The 12,527-nt window shown below is 31.2% G+C and overlaps 1 protein-coding gene across 1 annotated transcript in view; it reads left to right on the forward strand.

Moving 5' to 3' along the window:
* Window positions 1-12,527, forward strand: part of CSMD1 (CUB and Sushi multiple domains 1) — a 1,184,580-nt gene that overhangs the window by 857,675 nt on the left and 314,378 nt on the right. Inside the window, exon 12 of the mRNA XM_082756691.1 lies at window positions 3,860-3,972. Within this exon, the coding sequence (XP_082612817.1) occupies window positions 3,860-3,972 (113 nt within the window). The remainder of the gene's footprint in view (window positions 1-3,859; window positions 3,973-12,527) is intronic.

A 12,527-nucleotide genomic window follows, 5' to 3' on the forward strand; every position in this document is an offset into this window, starting at 1 on the left:
AAGGTTGCTATAAGGATATATATCTATTTAACTTCATAATTTTAACTTATGTAATATGTTTATATAATGTAAGCTTATCTAATGCATAGTTAATGTAAGCTTTATATTCAAATACTGTCAAAGAAAATGGTTCATTACAAAATTGCTCTTGGACCTTTAGAAATATCATTATGGACAATCAAAAATGTTTCAGACCTAATACTAATGACCAAATACTATAGAGAACTCAGAGATAGGATTTTTTAAAGCAAATAAAATTGTTTATAGTATCTGAATAACTGTAATTGTATTTAACAAATAATTAAAATATGTTAGTATAGTAACTCACATATTTGATTATGTTTGGATGAACATTGTAAACTGTGTAACTCAGGACAGTAAACAGGGGAGCTTTAAAAAATTTTGATAAGGAGAAGATTTAGGGAGTTGATAAATAACTATATAAAAATGATTTGTTCTTGTACAAGCTTTCTATAGTGTCTAAACTCTAAATCATTAGCAATTATCTCATGCGTGTAACCTCATAGCTGTGCCAGTGTAGCTAGATGGGAATAGGAAGGCATACCCATGTTTGAAAAGGAGAAAAGATAAAAATCAAAGTTTATTGACTATTTAGTTCAAGTTTTATTTATGGAAGAGATTGGAATAATAATTAGAAAAAGTGTTTTAAATACATGTAAAATAGCACTGAGATGGACAGATTTTAGTTTATTAATGTTACCTAGTTCTAGGATTTACATGTATAGTAAACATCTCAGAAAATCTTATCTTCAACAGCTTAATTAATGGAGGACATGACTGTGCATTTTATGAATTTTAACAATTGCTTCATCTGTAAGTGTAGCTTGTTGAAAAAGTAGTAATATTATTTTATGGTATATGCATGCTGAAATGGTTAGCTCTAGAAATAGAGTAATAGAACTTACTGAAAATTAATCTAAGTATATTTAAGCTATTAAGTTCTGACTACAGTTGTTTGTTATATTTAATAGAGTCTGTCTAGGAGCTAATTACTACCCTTAGAGCTAATTCAATAGTGGTAATCATGTATGAGGTCAAGATTATCAATCAAGATTTTTCTTGATTGATAAAATCAAGATTTTTCCTGCCATTGTTTTGTGGTCTTAAGTTCTTGTTAATTTAAATACCGCTTTGCTTTAGAAAGTCTGCTTTACTTTGAAATGCTTTTCTTTATATTTTTTTCTTGCAGCAGTTTCATTAAAACTTAATTTCCTTTTTTGGAACAGTTTCCCTTAACTCATGAATCCTTATCTATATATATAACTTTTATATACATACATTTATATACATACATGTATATAAAAGTTATATATATATATATATATATTATATACATATACATATATGCATATATGTATATAAAAGTTATATATATATATATACACATGTGTGTATATATATATAAATTTCCTCCTTTTCCTTGATACAGAGAAGAAATAGCAAACTAGTGATTCAGATCCTTCTGCTTATGTCAACTGTTTGAATCCACTAACAGTCCATGAGAAAGAGATTTTTTATTTTTTTAAATAAGTTTGTGTCTTTCTGAAAGCTGTCTTCTCATACCCTCTGAGTCTGTTCAGAGTACTGTGAAGCTTTGACTTCCATGACTTCGTTAGTTATACCAATTATCACAACATTTTTAACTTTTTTCATATAGTCGATGATTGTGCATCTCCACACTGAATTGTGTTTGGTACTGCCACCCTGTTTGAATGGTCTCCAAGTCTCCATTCATGAGCTTGCTAAACTGTCTTCAGATGGTTATGGACTGAGACAAACTAAATCAGCAAGAGCATGTATTGTCAGACACATTGGCGTGATATTCTACCCTATTTTGCCACCCTCCTAGTTGAAGAAAGTTGTCCTATGTATTGAGCTATTCTTAGGAACACCCTAAGAAAATACAAATTTAAACAAGACAAAACTAATCTGGTCTTTATTGATTTCTGCTTTTTGTTTTTCTTCTTTCTTTTTCTTTCCTATTCGAAGTCCTGGATTCACAGATTATGAGGAAATAAGTAATGTGAAAAATTTATTCAATTAAGGTTTTGGTATCTATACATTATTTTATTGCATTCCCTCTTGTTGTACAAGAGCTTTCTCTGTATCCAAACTTTGGAACAAAAAATTAATTTCTTAATGCGCTTCACAAGAATGCGTAAGATTCTTTAAGCATTCAGAAGAAAGGGACTTAAAGAAGGAAGGGGGTATTTCAGTAAATCAGAGTAACATAACAAAATATTTTAGATATGAGTTATACATCTCCGTGTTCACGTCCTTTTTGGATGGGATTCTAGGTTTAAGACAGGGAATTTCCAATAGCTTGCCTCACCCTTCAGTTCACCTTGCCTTCTATTTAGCCTCTCCACTTTTCTTATGTCTCTGCTTCTAAATTGCAATAATACTGACATCTGGTTGGTGTTGCTTAAATATTTTTTGGAGGATGATTCTAAATATGAGCTTCTGTTTACTTTTTAACTTCTTTCTTGAGAAATTCTGCACCTTCTTTCAATTTGCACACTATTATTTTACTTATCTTGTGGTTTTTTTTTGTTTTTTTTTTTTGTTTGTTTTTATCAAGGCTGAGAGTTGGATGACAGAGGTTGCAGTATGTGACTCATTTGAGCAAAATGGTCTGTTGCAACAAAAGGGTTGTTGTTAATTCATTACATCAACTACAGTTGCTGCCATACATCTAGTTCCTATCCCAAAATATATAAAACTTTATATATTTATATATTTATATTTATATAAAACCAATATATAAAACTTTATCCGGAGTGCAGTACAGATATCTGCTTGTGGTTTTTGGTTTGTTTGTTGAAATTTTTCAACAACAAAAAAAATAATATTGCTAATTTTTCAACATCTCATATCAGCTTTGACAGAGATATTCTACTACACTTTACATGTTTGAATTTTGCCTCTGTCTTTTTAAAAAAAATTATCACCAAGATCTGAACAGTTGTTCATGTACAGTATTATAACCTGCTAACATGTGGTAGGCATTTTTCACTATTAAGAGATGAAGTATTCCATAAGGATTTTGGTTTTCTTAATCATTTTATTGAAACTCATCTTTTTGCATAAAGATAACCATGCCTCCACCACCATGAGGGTGGTGAGGCACTGGAATAAGTTGCCCAGAGAAGCTGTGCCTGAAAATGTTCAAGGCCAGGTTGGATGGTGCTTTGACCTAATGACAACCTAAGTCATTCTATGATTCTGTGTCAGAATTGTAGGAGTATACAGATTATTACTGATAATCTCCAAGTTTTATGGTGTGATTCACCATCTTGCCTGTTATATGTTGCATTGAAACATATATCTGTACGTACCTATCACACATTGCTGTATGAGAAATAGCATTTTCCATTTAAATTTAAGAAATCTTTGTATGCAATTTGAATTTGATCAAATTGGTTTTAGCAAGTTCTTGTGGACATATGCACTGTAAGGCAGGCAAACCAACTTCCCTTATTTTTAAAAAGCATGGCAAAAAAAATACAAACAATACAAATCTAAACAAGTGAGCACAATTTATCTCACACAGTCCTTCACTTCTCTAATAACTAATTACTTAATGAAATATTTAGGTTTTAGTTTTATTAAAAGTGTTTAATCATTGTTAATTCAAATACAGTCATTTTTCGAAGATTTCACATTGTTCTAATCTGCATAAATAGCTAATTTTATCAAAAAAAAAAAAAAAAAAAAAAAGATCAGTACATGAGAGGGTTACATTGTGAATAGGCCTAAATATTATATTTTAAATAATTATTTTTTTATCTGTAATGTATGCCTCAGTAAATGACTTTGCAATTTATCCTACATGCAGCCTCACTGGATCTAGTGTTCCTGATCTTATTGTAAGCATGAGCAACCAGATGTGGCTTCATTTGCAATCTGATGACAGCATTGGCTCACCAGGATTCAAAGCTGTTTATCAAGGTATGAATTAAATTAACCATTTTAAACTCATGTTATAACTTTATTTATTATATCCCCCCAAAAATATACTTCAGATATGCATTTAGTCATTTCACAGATTTACAGTTTTGATAATATCTCTATTGTTGATTAATGGATAATGGAGCTATATGGATTTGGATATATTCACAGATAAACTAAAAAGGATCTGAAGTAAAAATGGAATTTAAGTGTTCTAATGCTTTTTGCATGAAGGTCAATATAAATTATGGATTTCTGTCATCTTTCAAAAATCTAAGATGTTATATGCTGCTAACTTGTGTAATTCTTTATATTAGATACCGTTTGAAAAGTATAGTTAGTTTTGACTTAATTCAGTTAGTTACAAAACTGAAGTTTCATGCTTCACTGAAGATCTTTACAGACCTTAGTCAAAATTAGCATGGAACAAAATCAACAGAATAGATATAGGTAAATATGATTGCAGAAAATAAGAAATACTTTAATTGAAAAACAACAACAAAAGTGATTTAAAGTGTCCTAGCCTCATTTGTGTTTCTTCAGCCTCAAAGAAATTAGAAACTTTTCAAGATAAACATAATTGTTTTTTTCTTGATTGCAAGTTTCAAGCTGATACATTCTCAGGTTGATTCATCAGAATAAAAAATACTCGTTGATATGCATGTACGTATTGAAATGCCTTGATTTTTTTATTGTTGCTGATTACATTGTACTCGAATGATGAAAAGAGCAAGAGGGAAAAATGTTTCCCAGTGGTCATCCAGGAAAGCAGAGATGGGGTGTTCACACTAGTAACTTTCTACGGACAGTCTGTCCATTGAAACAGGTGGTGGTGATGACAGGGTGATGATATTTTTGCCGTGCTTTTTCTAGAAAAAAAATATAGTATATAGTATATAGTACTATAGAAGTAGTATATAGTATATAGTATATAGTACTATAGAAGTACTATATACTATATACTATATAGTACTATAGAAGTACTATAGTACTATAGAAGTACTATATACTTCTGTTTCAAACTCACTCAAACTCACCACTGATTGTTTCCATTCATGGAAGTGTTGGGAGTGTGCTAATTAGGTCATGTTGTATATTCATAGGTTGTTAAATTTTTGTGCTCATATTATTGGATAATAATTATTGCACTGTGCTTTTTTTTTTTTTTTTTTTTTTTTTTTTTTTGATATGAGTTGAAATGTATGATTCTGATGACAATCCACCATAAAACTATTAGGATTTGCAGGTCCATAGCCATGAGAATACAAATATTAGAACAACAAGGAAAAAGCACCATCACAGAGGCACATGGAGGGTCTGGGAAAACTGTCATAGTTGCTTAAGTGAAGTGTTACAGAATTGTGAGTGAAAAAGCAGATGTAAACCTAGATGTAGACATTACTATGTCTAAGACTTTAAGGTATCACATCATGATATGATCAAGGATCACACTGCAACACATTCAGCATATGCAGTTATATAGCTCAAGTCTGTAGTATTGCCTAAGGACAAGTACATACTCTTTTATTTAAGTTAATCCCACCCCTTCTCATTCCTTCTTTCACTATTTCATCTTTTTCACTTGGTTAATTTTTAAGGGCTGTGTTTATTCAAACAACTTATTTTCTTCATAGAATCTATTTTTTGATTTACATAAAGTGAGAAGTGTGAGTTTATAGTGGAAAGGAAGTACTGGTACAAGTTATGTCAATTTGCATTTTGTCCTCAACCCAAAATTATGAACTTCTCATATCTCTCTGGAAAAAAATAAAAATAGATAAATAAAAAATTGATCTGCTCCATTATTTTATGCTATTGTTAGTCTTCCTGGGATTTCTAATCTTGTACTGGGTCTGGCTGGGATGTTAACTTTCCCTGCAACAGCCCATACAGTGCTAGGCAGCTGAACACCACAACTGCTCTCTCACTTCCCCTCCTTAGATGAGGTAAAACCACCACAAAAATCTAAAGACTTTACTTTTGTATGTGTATTTGCCTAATTAAAAAAAAAAAGAAAATAAAAAAAAAATAAATCTTAATTTAATTTATGGAGTTCAACCTCTATCTTCTGAGGGCTTTTTGAAAACACCTGAAGTGTACACTGTGAACTTTAGTAGTAGCATCTTTATAACAAGTATAACAAGTATATTGTTATCACTTGGAAAGCCAAAAGCCTTCCAGTCTTGCTTTAAAACCATTTGTGTGTTTTTGGAGTTTTGGAAATTAGTTCCAGCATTTTAAAATGTGAAATGTTTATTATCTCAGAAGTATGGGAAATGTCTTATTTTTAGGTAAATTATAACTTTTCAGTTTTACCAATAACCATATAACCAATGCTCTCATCTCTATTATTAGATTTTTTATTTATTTATTTCTCTCTCTTTCTCTCTCTCTCTCTTTTTTTTTTTTTTTTTTTTTTTTTTCCTTTTTTAAACCACTCTTACAACTTATATCTGTCTGTGCTCTCAATGTATCTTCTGATTTTGGACAAGTGTAAAATCTTAAACCTCTGTCATGTCAAAGGATACCTCAATGATTCTGCTTCCTCTTTGTTTAAAAGTCAAAGAACCTGTCCAGAAATAGAATCTCATTTTAATGATGGGAAAGTTAATGATTTGTGACGTGTGACCTCAAAGTCACTGTCTTTGTGATTGCAGTTAGCTAAGAAGAAAGCAAACTTCAGGCTTTGATGGCTGATAAGTGGTGTGTAGAAGCTAAGTAAAGTGGAGCTTCTTCTTGGAGCTTCTTTTTACCCATTTGAGTTTTGCTCCGATTAAAACATGACTCCTCCTCTCCTACTTTTTTTTTTTTTTTACAATTGATTGGATGAATTTTGTTTCTGTATCTATTACAGTAAAATCAATTATTTTTAATTAATATTTACAATGTATCATAGACAGCAGTTTATAGAATATTGTCTGATGAGCTGGGCTTTGTCTTACTTTAACTATGAAATTGGTTATGAAATTTTGATTCTTCTATTCACCCAACCTATGTTAGAATGTGCAGCTAAAACTGACATGAAATGGCCACTGTAAATTAGATGATATGCTTTACAGATTAACTACAGATGTGTGTCATTTAAATGGTAAATTTACTAATATTTACAGTTTACCTAATGGACTAAAGGAATAACATTTCTTTCCATATGCTTTTAGCTCTTCTTTGGCTCACCTTCAGAAACATCTTACTGTCAGAAATATGTAGTGGTACAAACAACATGCTATCTATATTCCTGTTTCTCAGATTTCTCTGAGATACAACTCTACACTAGTTGGACCCACAAGAAAGATTTAAGATATAGATCCTCAAGAGATACTTAACTAGTGAAATAAGAATAGTATCACTCTATGCAGTAGAATGTGAGCTATGGAAAGCAGAGTTGGCAAAATTAATATTGAGATTAGTTTGCTAAACTGACAAAACTGATAAATAGGTACCGAGTTAGAAATACAACAGTCGTCTTGATATTTATTCTGTAACTTAATTGTTGTGTAGGATGAAAGTAATTTTAACTATACATAAGTTCATTATTTACAAATAAAATGCAGGATGCTACAAATCACCTTGACTTTGTTTTTAAACTTTCTAAACCATACTGGAACCATATTATTTTTACTAAACCAAAAATTATTATTAGAAAAAATAACTATTAGAAGATAAAAATAATAATTAAAAGAAAACAATAACAACAACAAAAGCCAAATACTGAAGAATATTCTGCACCTAAGGTTACTTTCTTTAAGAACTTATTTTATAGACAGTATCTGGAAGTCCTTCATTGTCTGTTACAGGTACCTAAAATTCTGAACAGAGCGGTTCAGTAAATTTCTGAAAGAATTCTCTGACAGTACCTACAGTTTCTGTGAAAAGGCCAGGAAATCTTTCTGTCCTAGCAGAAAGTCATATTGTAATATCATACCTAAGCATATCAAACCATCTATACAAAAATTCTTTCATTTTCATGTTCAAACATTTCTTAGTACAAATGCAAACATACTGTTATGTACATAAGATAGACAAAGCCATTGACATGTGTATTCAGGCCAGAGCATATCATGTTATGCCTTGCAACGATATCACACAATGATGTCAGGTCAAGAAGTTGGTTGGCTCTGTGCACCTTCCTGATAGCACCTAGGTCTCAGCCAAAGAAAGGTGAATTATCAGGTGAACACTGTGCCTGAGTTTGACTTATTCCACTTGTGTCACGTGTGTGCCATAACTAAAAATAGGTGCTCTATGGCTGGTTAGGTCAAGGACAGATAGTACAGCAGGCTGATCATTAGACTACTTCCATGACTGTGCTCCCATCAACTGTACTACATTGATGCAGAAACGGCTGCCACAGTCAGCTTGAACTTTTAGACATAAATGCTTTAGAATTTTATTAAGCTTGGGATTTTTCTCCCACTCAAGCCTATAAACCTGTCAGCCTGATAAAAATATTTTACCTTTTGACTTCCAGACTTTTTGATAATGTGTATAACAACATCTGCTTGGCAGTCTGTTTAGAGCTCACTTTTTATTCATCCGTTTACATGATTATAAAATAATAAAGTTACTTCACTTGCCTATCCTTTAGTTCCATCACAACATTATAAAACAATCTTGGTGACCCAATGATATAATCCTGAGCATTTTATATAATTTGACATTATTAAGATATCTGATTTCAGGAAGTATATCAGCCCCTGCAAGCAGCTGAAAATGTCATGTTTACAACATTAATTTGTATTGATGCTCAACTGAGCAGTAAATCTTTAAGCTCTTCATTATGTTGTTGTTAGGAAGAAGATGCTTCTTTCCTCCTGAGACTAGTAGAAAAATACTTTCAAATATATATTTCAGTTGCTCAGATAAATGCCAGCTGTCTTTTTGTGTACAGCTATAGTACTTAGTAAACCTTAAACCTTATCCTTGTAACCTTAACCTTGTAGGTTTTACAAACACACAACTAGCTTAAATAAAGTCTGTATTCTTATAAGTGTCATTGCAGTATCAGTATTGATATAAATGTTTGTTACTTCTTGGAAAAGTGATAAAACACACTGAAAGCAATTAAAAGAATTAGGCTTTTTTAGGACTCTCAGAAATTAGATGGTCATTTGAGGAAACAAATAAATACAATGAAATGTTTGGAAATAAAACACCTTATAAGGTATTCAAAAGGTATTCAAGGAAAACTTTGAGCTTCTTAATTTACTCCACATCTTTTCTTAATTTACTCAATTTTTATTTTTATTTTTTTCTAAGACAATTAACAAACCAGTTTCAAAATAAGTTTTGACAGTAGAGAATAACATTGCCTGAGCTTTGTACAGTGCTTGGGGTGTCAGACAGAACTCACTTTCCTATCTAGAAAAGACAGATGAACTTGAGGAATATAACATCATAGTGATACGTTGTAATAGGTTGAGCGTTTTGAATTTTTATAGATTAGCAGGTTGTAACAGGTAAGACCAAATTTCCATCTATACCACTTTCTTTCCCAACAACAGATGTTTAGTGTAGCGCATAAATAGGGGAAAGGCTATATCACTGCAGTAGTCTTTCTCTCCCTCTGAAATTAAAGAAATAACAAATAAATAAATTGTGTAAGTAAAAATTCTTAAGTACATTTTATACCTTTTTTTACTTTTATACTAATTACATAACTCTGCTTCTAACATCCTCTTTTCATCTTCTTTGACACTTGCCAATGTCTTCAGCCAAGTCTTTATATCTTTATGCTAATTATGCTCCGTAGACATACAATCAATATCTCTTATTTGTCTGAATCTGTTTACAGATTATTGTATAGATGCTCAGTTATAATGTTTAAACAATGTATTAGTTTCTTTCACTGTAACCTTGAAAGTAATTCAGTTTTTTTTTTTTTGCTAATAATGGAGATTCTCAATCTGCTGTAAAGAAATATGTATGTAGGAAAAAATGCTGACTGATCAGTTTGCTGGCTGATACCTCTGTGCATTTTGAATTTTCTCATTTTATTGAAGAGTACCATTATTAATGTGCTGCAATATTTAAACTTCAGCATTAAAAAAAAAAAAAAAAAAAAAAAAGATAGATCTAAGTACCCTCAACACTTTACATGTGGCTTAACAGTATGCAGCATGTATTCTTTCTTAACTATATGGCGTGACTGTGAATGAGAAGCCTTCCTCTCCCTTCCCCTCCAAACAACAGCTGAGTCTGATTTGACATGTGCATTCACATTGTTTCAGTGATAGGCTCAACAAGTTGAAACTTACCAGGAGTTGAAAGTCTTTATTTGCCTCTTTGTGTAAAAATATTATGCATTGCAACAATAACATGTTGTCTATGAATAAGAAAGAATTGTTGTGTTTATTTCAGCCAGTGAAGATTATTCTTTTAGTGAAGCTTCTCTGGAAAGTAGTTTTACATCATAATTAAACACATTCCATGTAGAAAATAGTTCAGACACCTTTATTGTGTTGTAGAAAGGAAAATGTTATATAGCTTTCCATTCAGGTTAATTATTCAGTATGCTTGACTTTAGCATAAATGTTACTTCCAGATTCTAATTAAAATTTAATTAAAGGTTTACTACAATCATATTTTTAAAAACCATTAACATTACATTTTTTGTAAAGGCTAGAAAGCAAAAAAAAAATCTAAAAATAAAGCTGACATTTTCTAAGAAAGAAAAATAAGATGTAAATGAGAGTTAAATGTAAGCATTACCTAATAAATAGTATTATTATTTTTTTTTAATATATGTCTGAGAGCATTGTTCAAACACTTCTTGAACTCCAGCAGACTTGGTGCCACAACCACTGTCCTGGAGAGCCTGTCCCCACCCTCTCTCTCAGTGAAGAACCTTTTCCTGACATCAGCCTGGACCTTCCCAGTCATGGCTTCATGCCGTTCCCTTGGATCTGACTCCCTTGGATCTGACTAACAGGGAGATGGGTCTAGATGGGTCTTTTTCTGCACAACGAGTACGTAGGGAGTCTGAAGTGAATGACTGTGTTTTTGAAACATAAGTCCAACTCTTCTTAGCAGATATAGTTCACTTAAAAGTTTGATAGAACTTCACTATTTAAGTAAATGGAAATGTGCAGTAAGTTTATAACACTTAAAACTTCCCCACTTAGCTGTCTTTTAAATAGTTGTATTTATTACAGAAGATGCCACAGTGTTTGCTCCATGACTTTAGCTTTCCACATACATTACCTGTGATGATAATCATTTCACTTCTTTACAATCCAAAATAATTGTAACAGTTTACTAATAGGTAGAGTGTGTTTCAGAACATGGTGAAATATGCAGAACGTCATGTGAAAACCAACAACTGAGATTGCTTATTTGGCCTTCTTAAGCATCCTCCATCATTTATAAAGTTTCTGCAAATGACCACCTGAAAGAAAAGTACATCACAGCTAAACAGAAACACATAGTTATTAGTTGTTTGTTTGTTTGTGCAATATTATGATACATTCTTATATCAGTATTTGATTTTCGTGACAGTTTTCAGTTTTTATTTTTTTTTTTAACTAGAAGGATCAAGCCTCAAGTCTATCCTCTATTTTGGAAGCGTTTTGGTGCATGACACCTATGTACTTGTTTTTAAAATCAACAACTAGATTTCAAATGAGCAGTAAGTCAAGCATTCATATTGCTTCCTCAGTGTTGCCACCTATGTTAAGTATTATTTTCCTGTTTGTATTACTTTAAGAAACCATCCTTTTTGCAGTGGTAACAAATGAATTGCTTAAATGATGTGGTAGCTGACACTTTTGACTCTATTCTAACACTTACGTTTTCTTTAGGTATATCCTCCTGGAGAAATGTATCAATGTGATATTAAAGGTGACAGCTTATCAATGAAGTCAATAGACTTATAAAGAAAACATTGTTTTAGAAATCTTGCTAAATATTTAATTTGCCTCTAAAAAAATAAAAATAAAATATTCAATATTATTGCCATTTACTGAAAAACAGATAAAAAAAAAAAAAATTCCTTGCGGCAAATATTTATCTGGCACAATACAAAAAAAATAAAAAAATACATCTATCTAAACCAGCAAAACTTGGAAAATGAATAAACCACTATGTATTTATGATGCAAATATCAAAGTTAATCTTGTGCTAGGAGTGCTTTGACTGGCACAAGATTTTCTGTATGTTTATGCATATTGTCAGCACTTCAGAGTCACCATAAATAAGTATTTTTATGAAACAATACAGGATAATTCAATAAATAAAAATATATTAAGCCTTCATTCTCATGAGATTCTGGTGTTCATTTGACAAATTTTCCTAAAAAGAGAACATACACAAAATCTTGTTTATAGTTAAGTCTTCATGAAATCAAGTTTTAAAAAAATAAAAATACATATTTATGCACTTATAGATATTTAAACTGCATTTCATGTGTTAGTTTTGCTGCTGTACAAAAAGATTCATTTTTATTTGCTATGTAGAATGGATATTATTACCCTTTGACGGATTACTATTAAAGTCACCATTACCTGCATGTTTATTCTTATTCTGTATCTGCAGAAGTATATATTATTTCTGAAAGTATG

The sequence above is a fragment of the Aythya marila genome, assembly GCF_965140915.1.
Source record: "Aythya marila genome assembly, chromosome: 3".
Lineage (NCBI taxonomy): Eukaryota > Metazoa > Chordata > Aves > Anseriformes > Anatidae > Aythya > Aythya marila.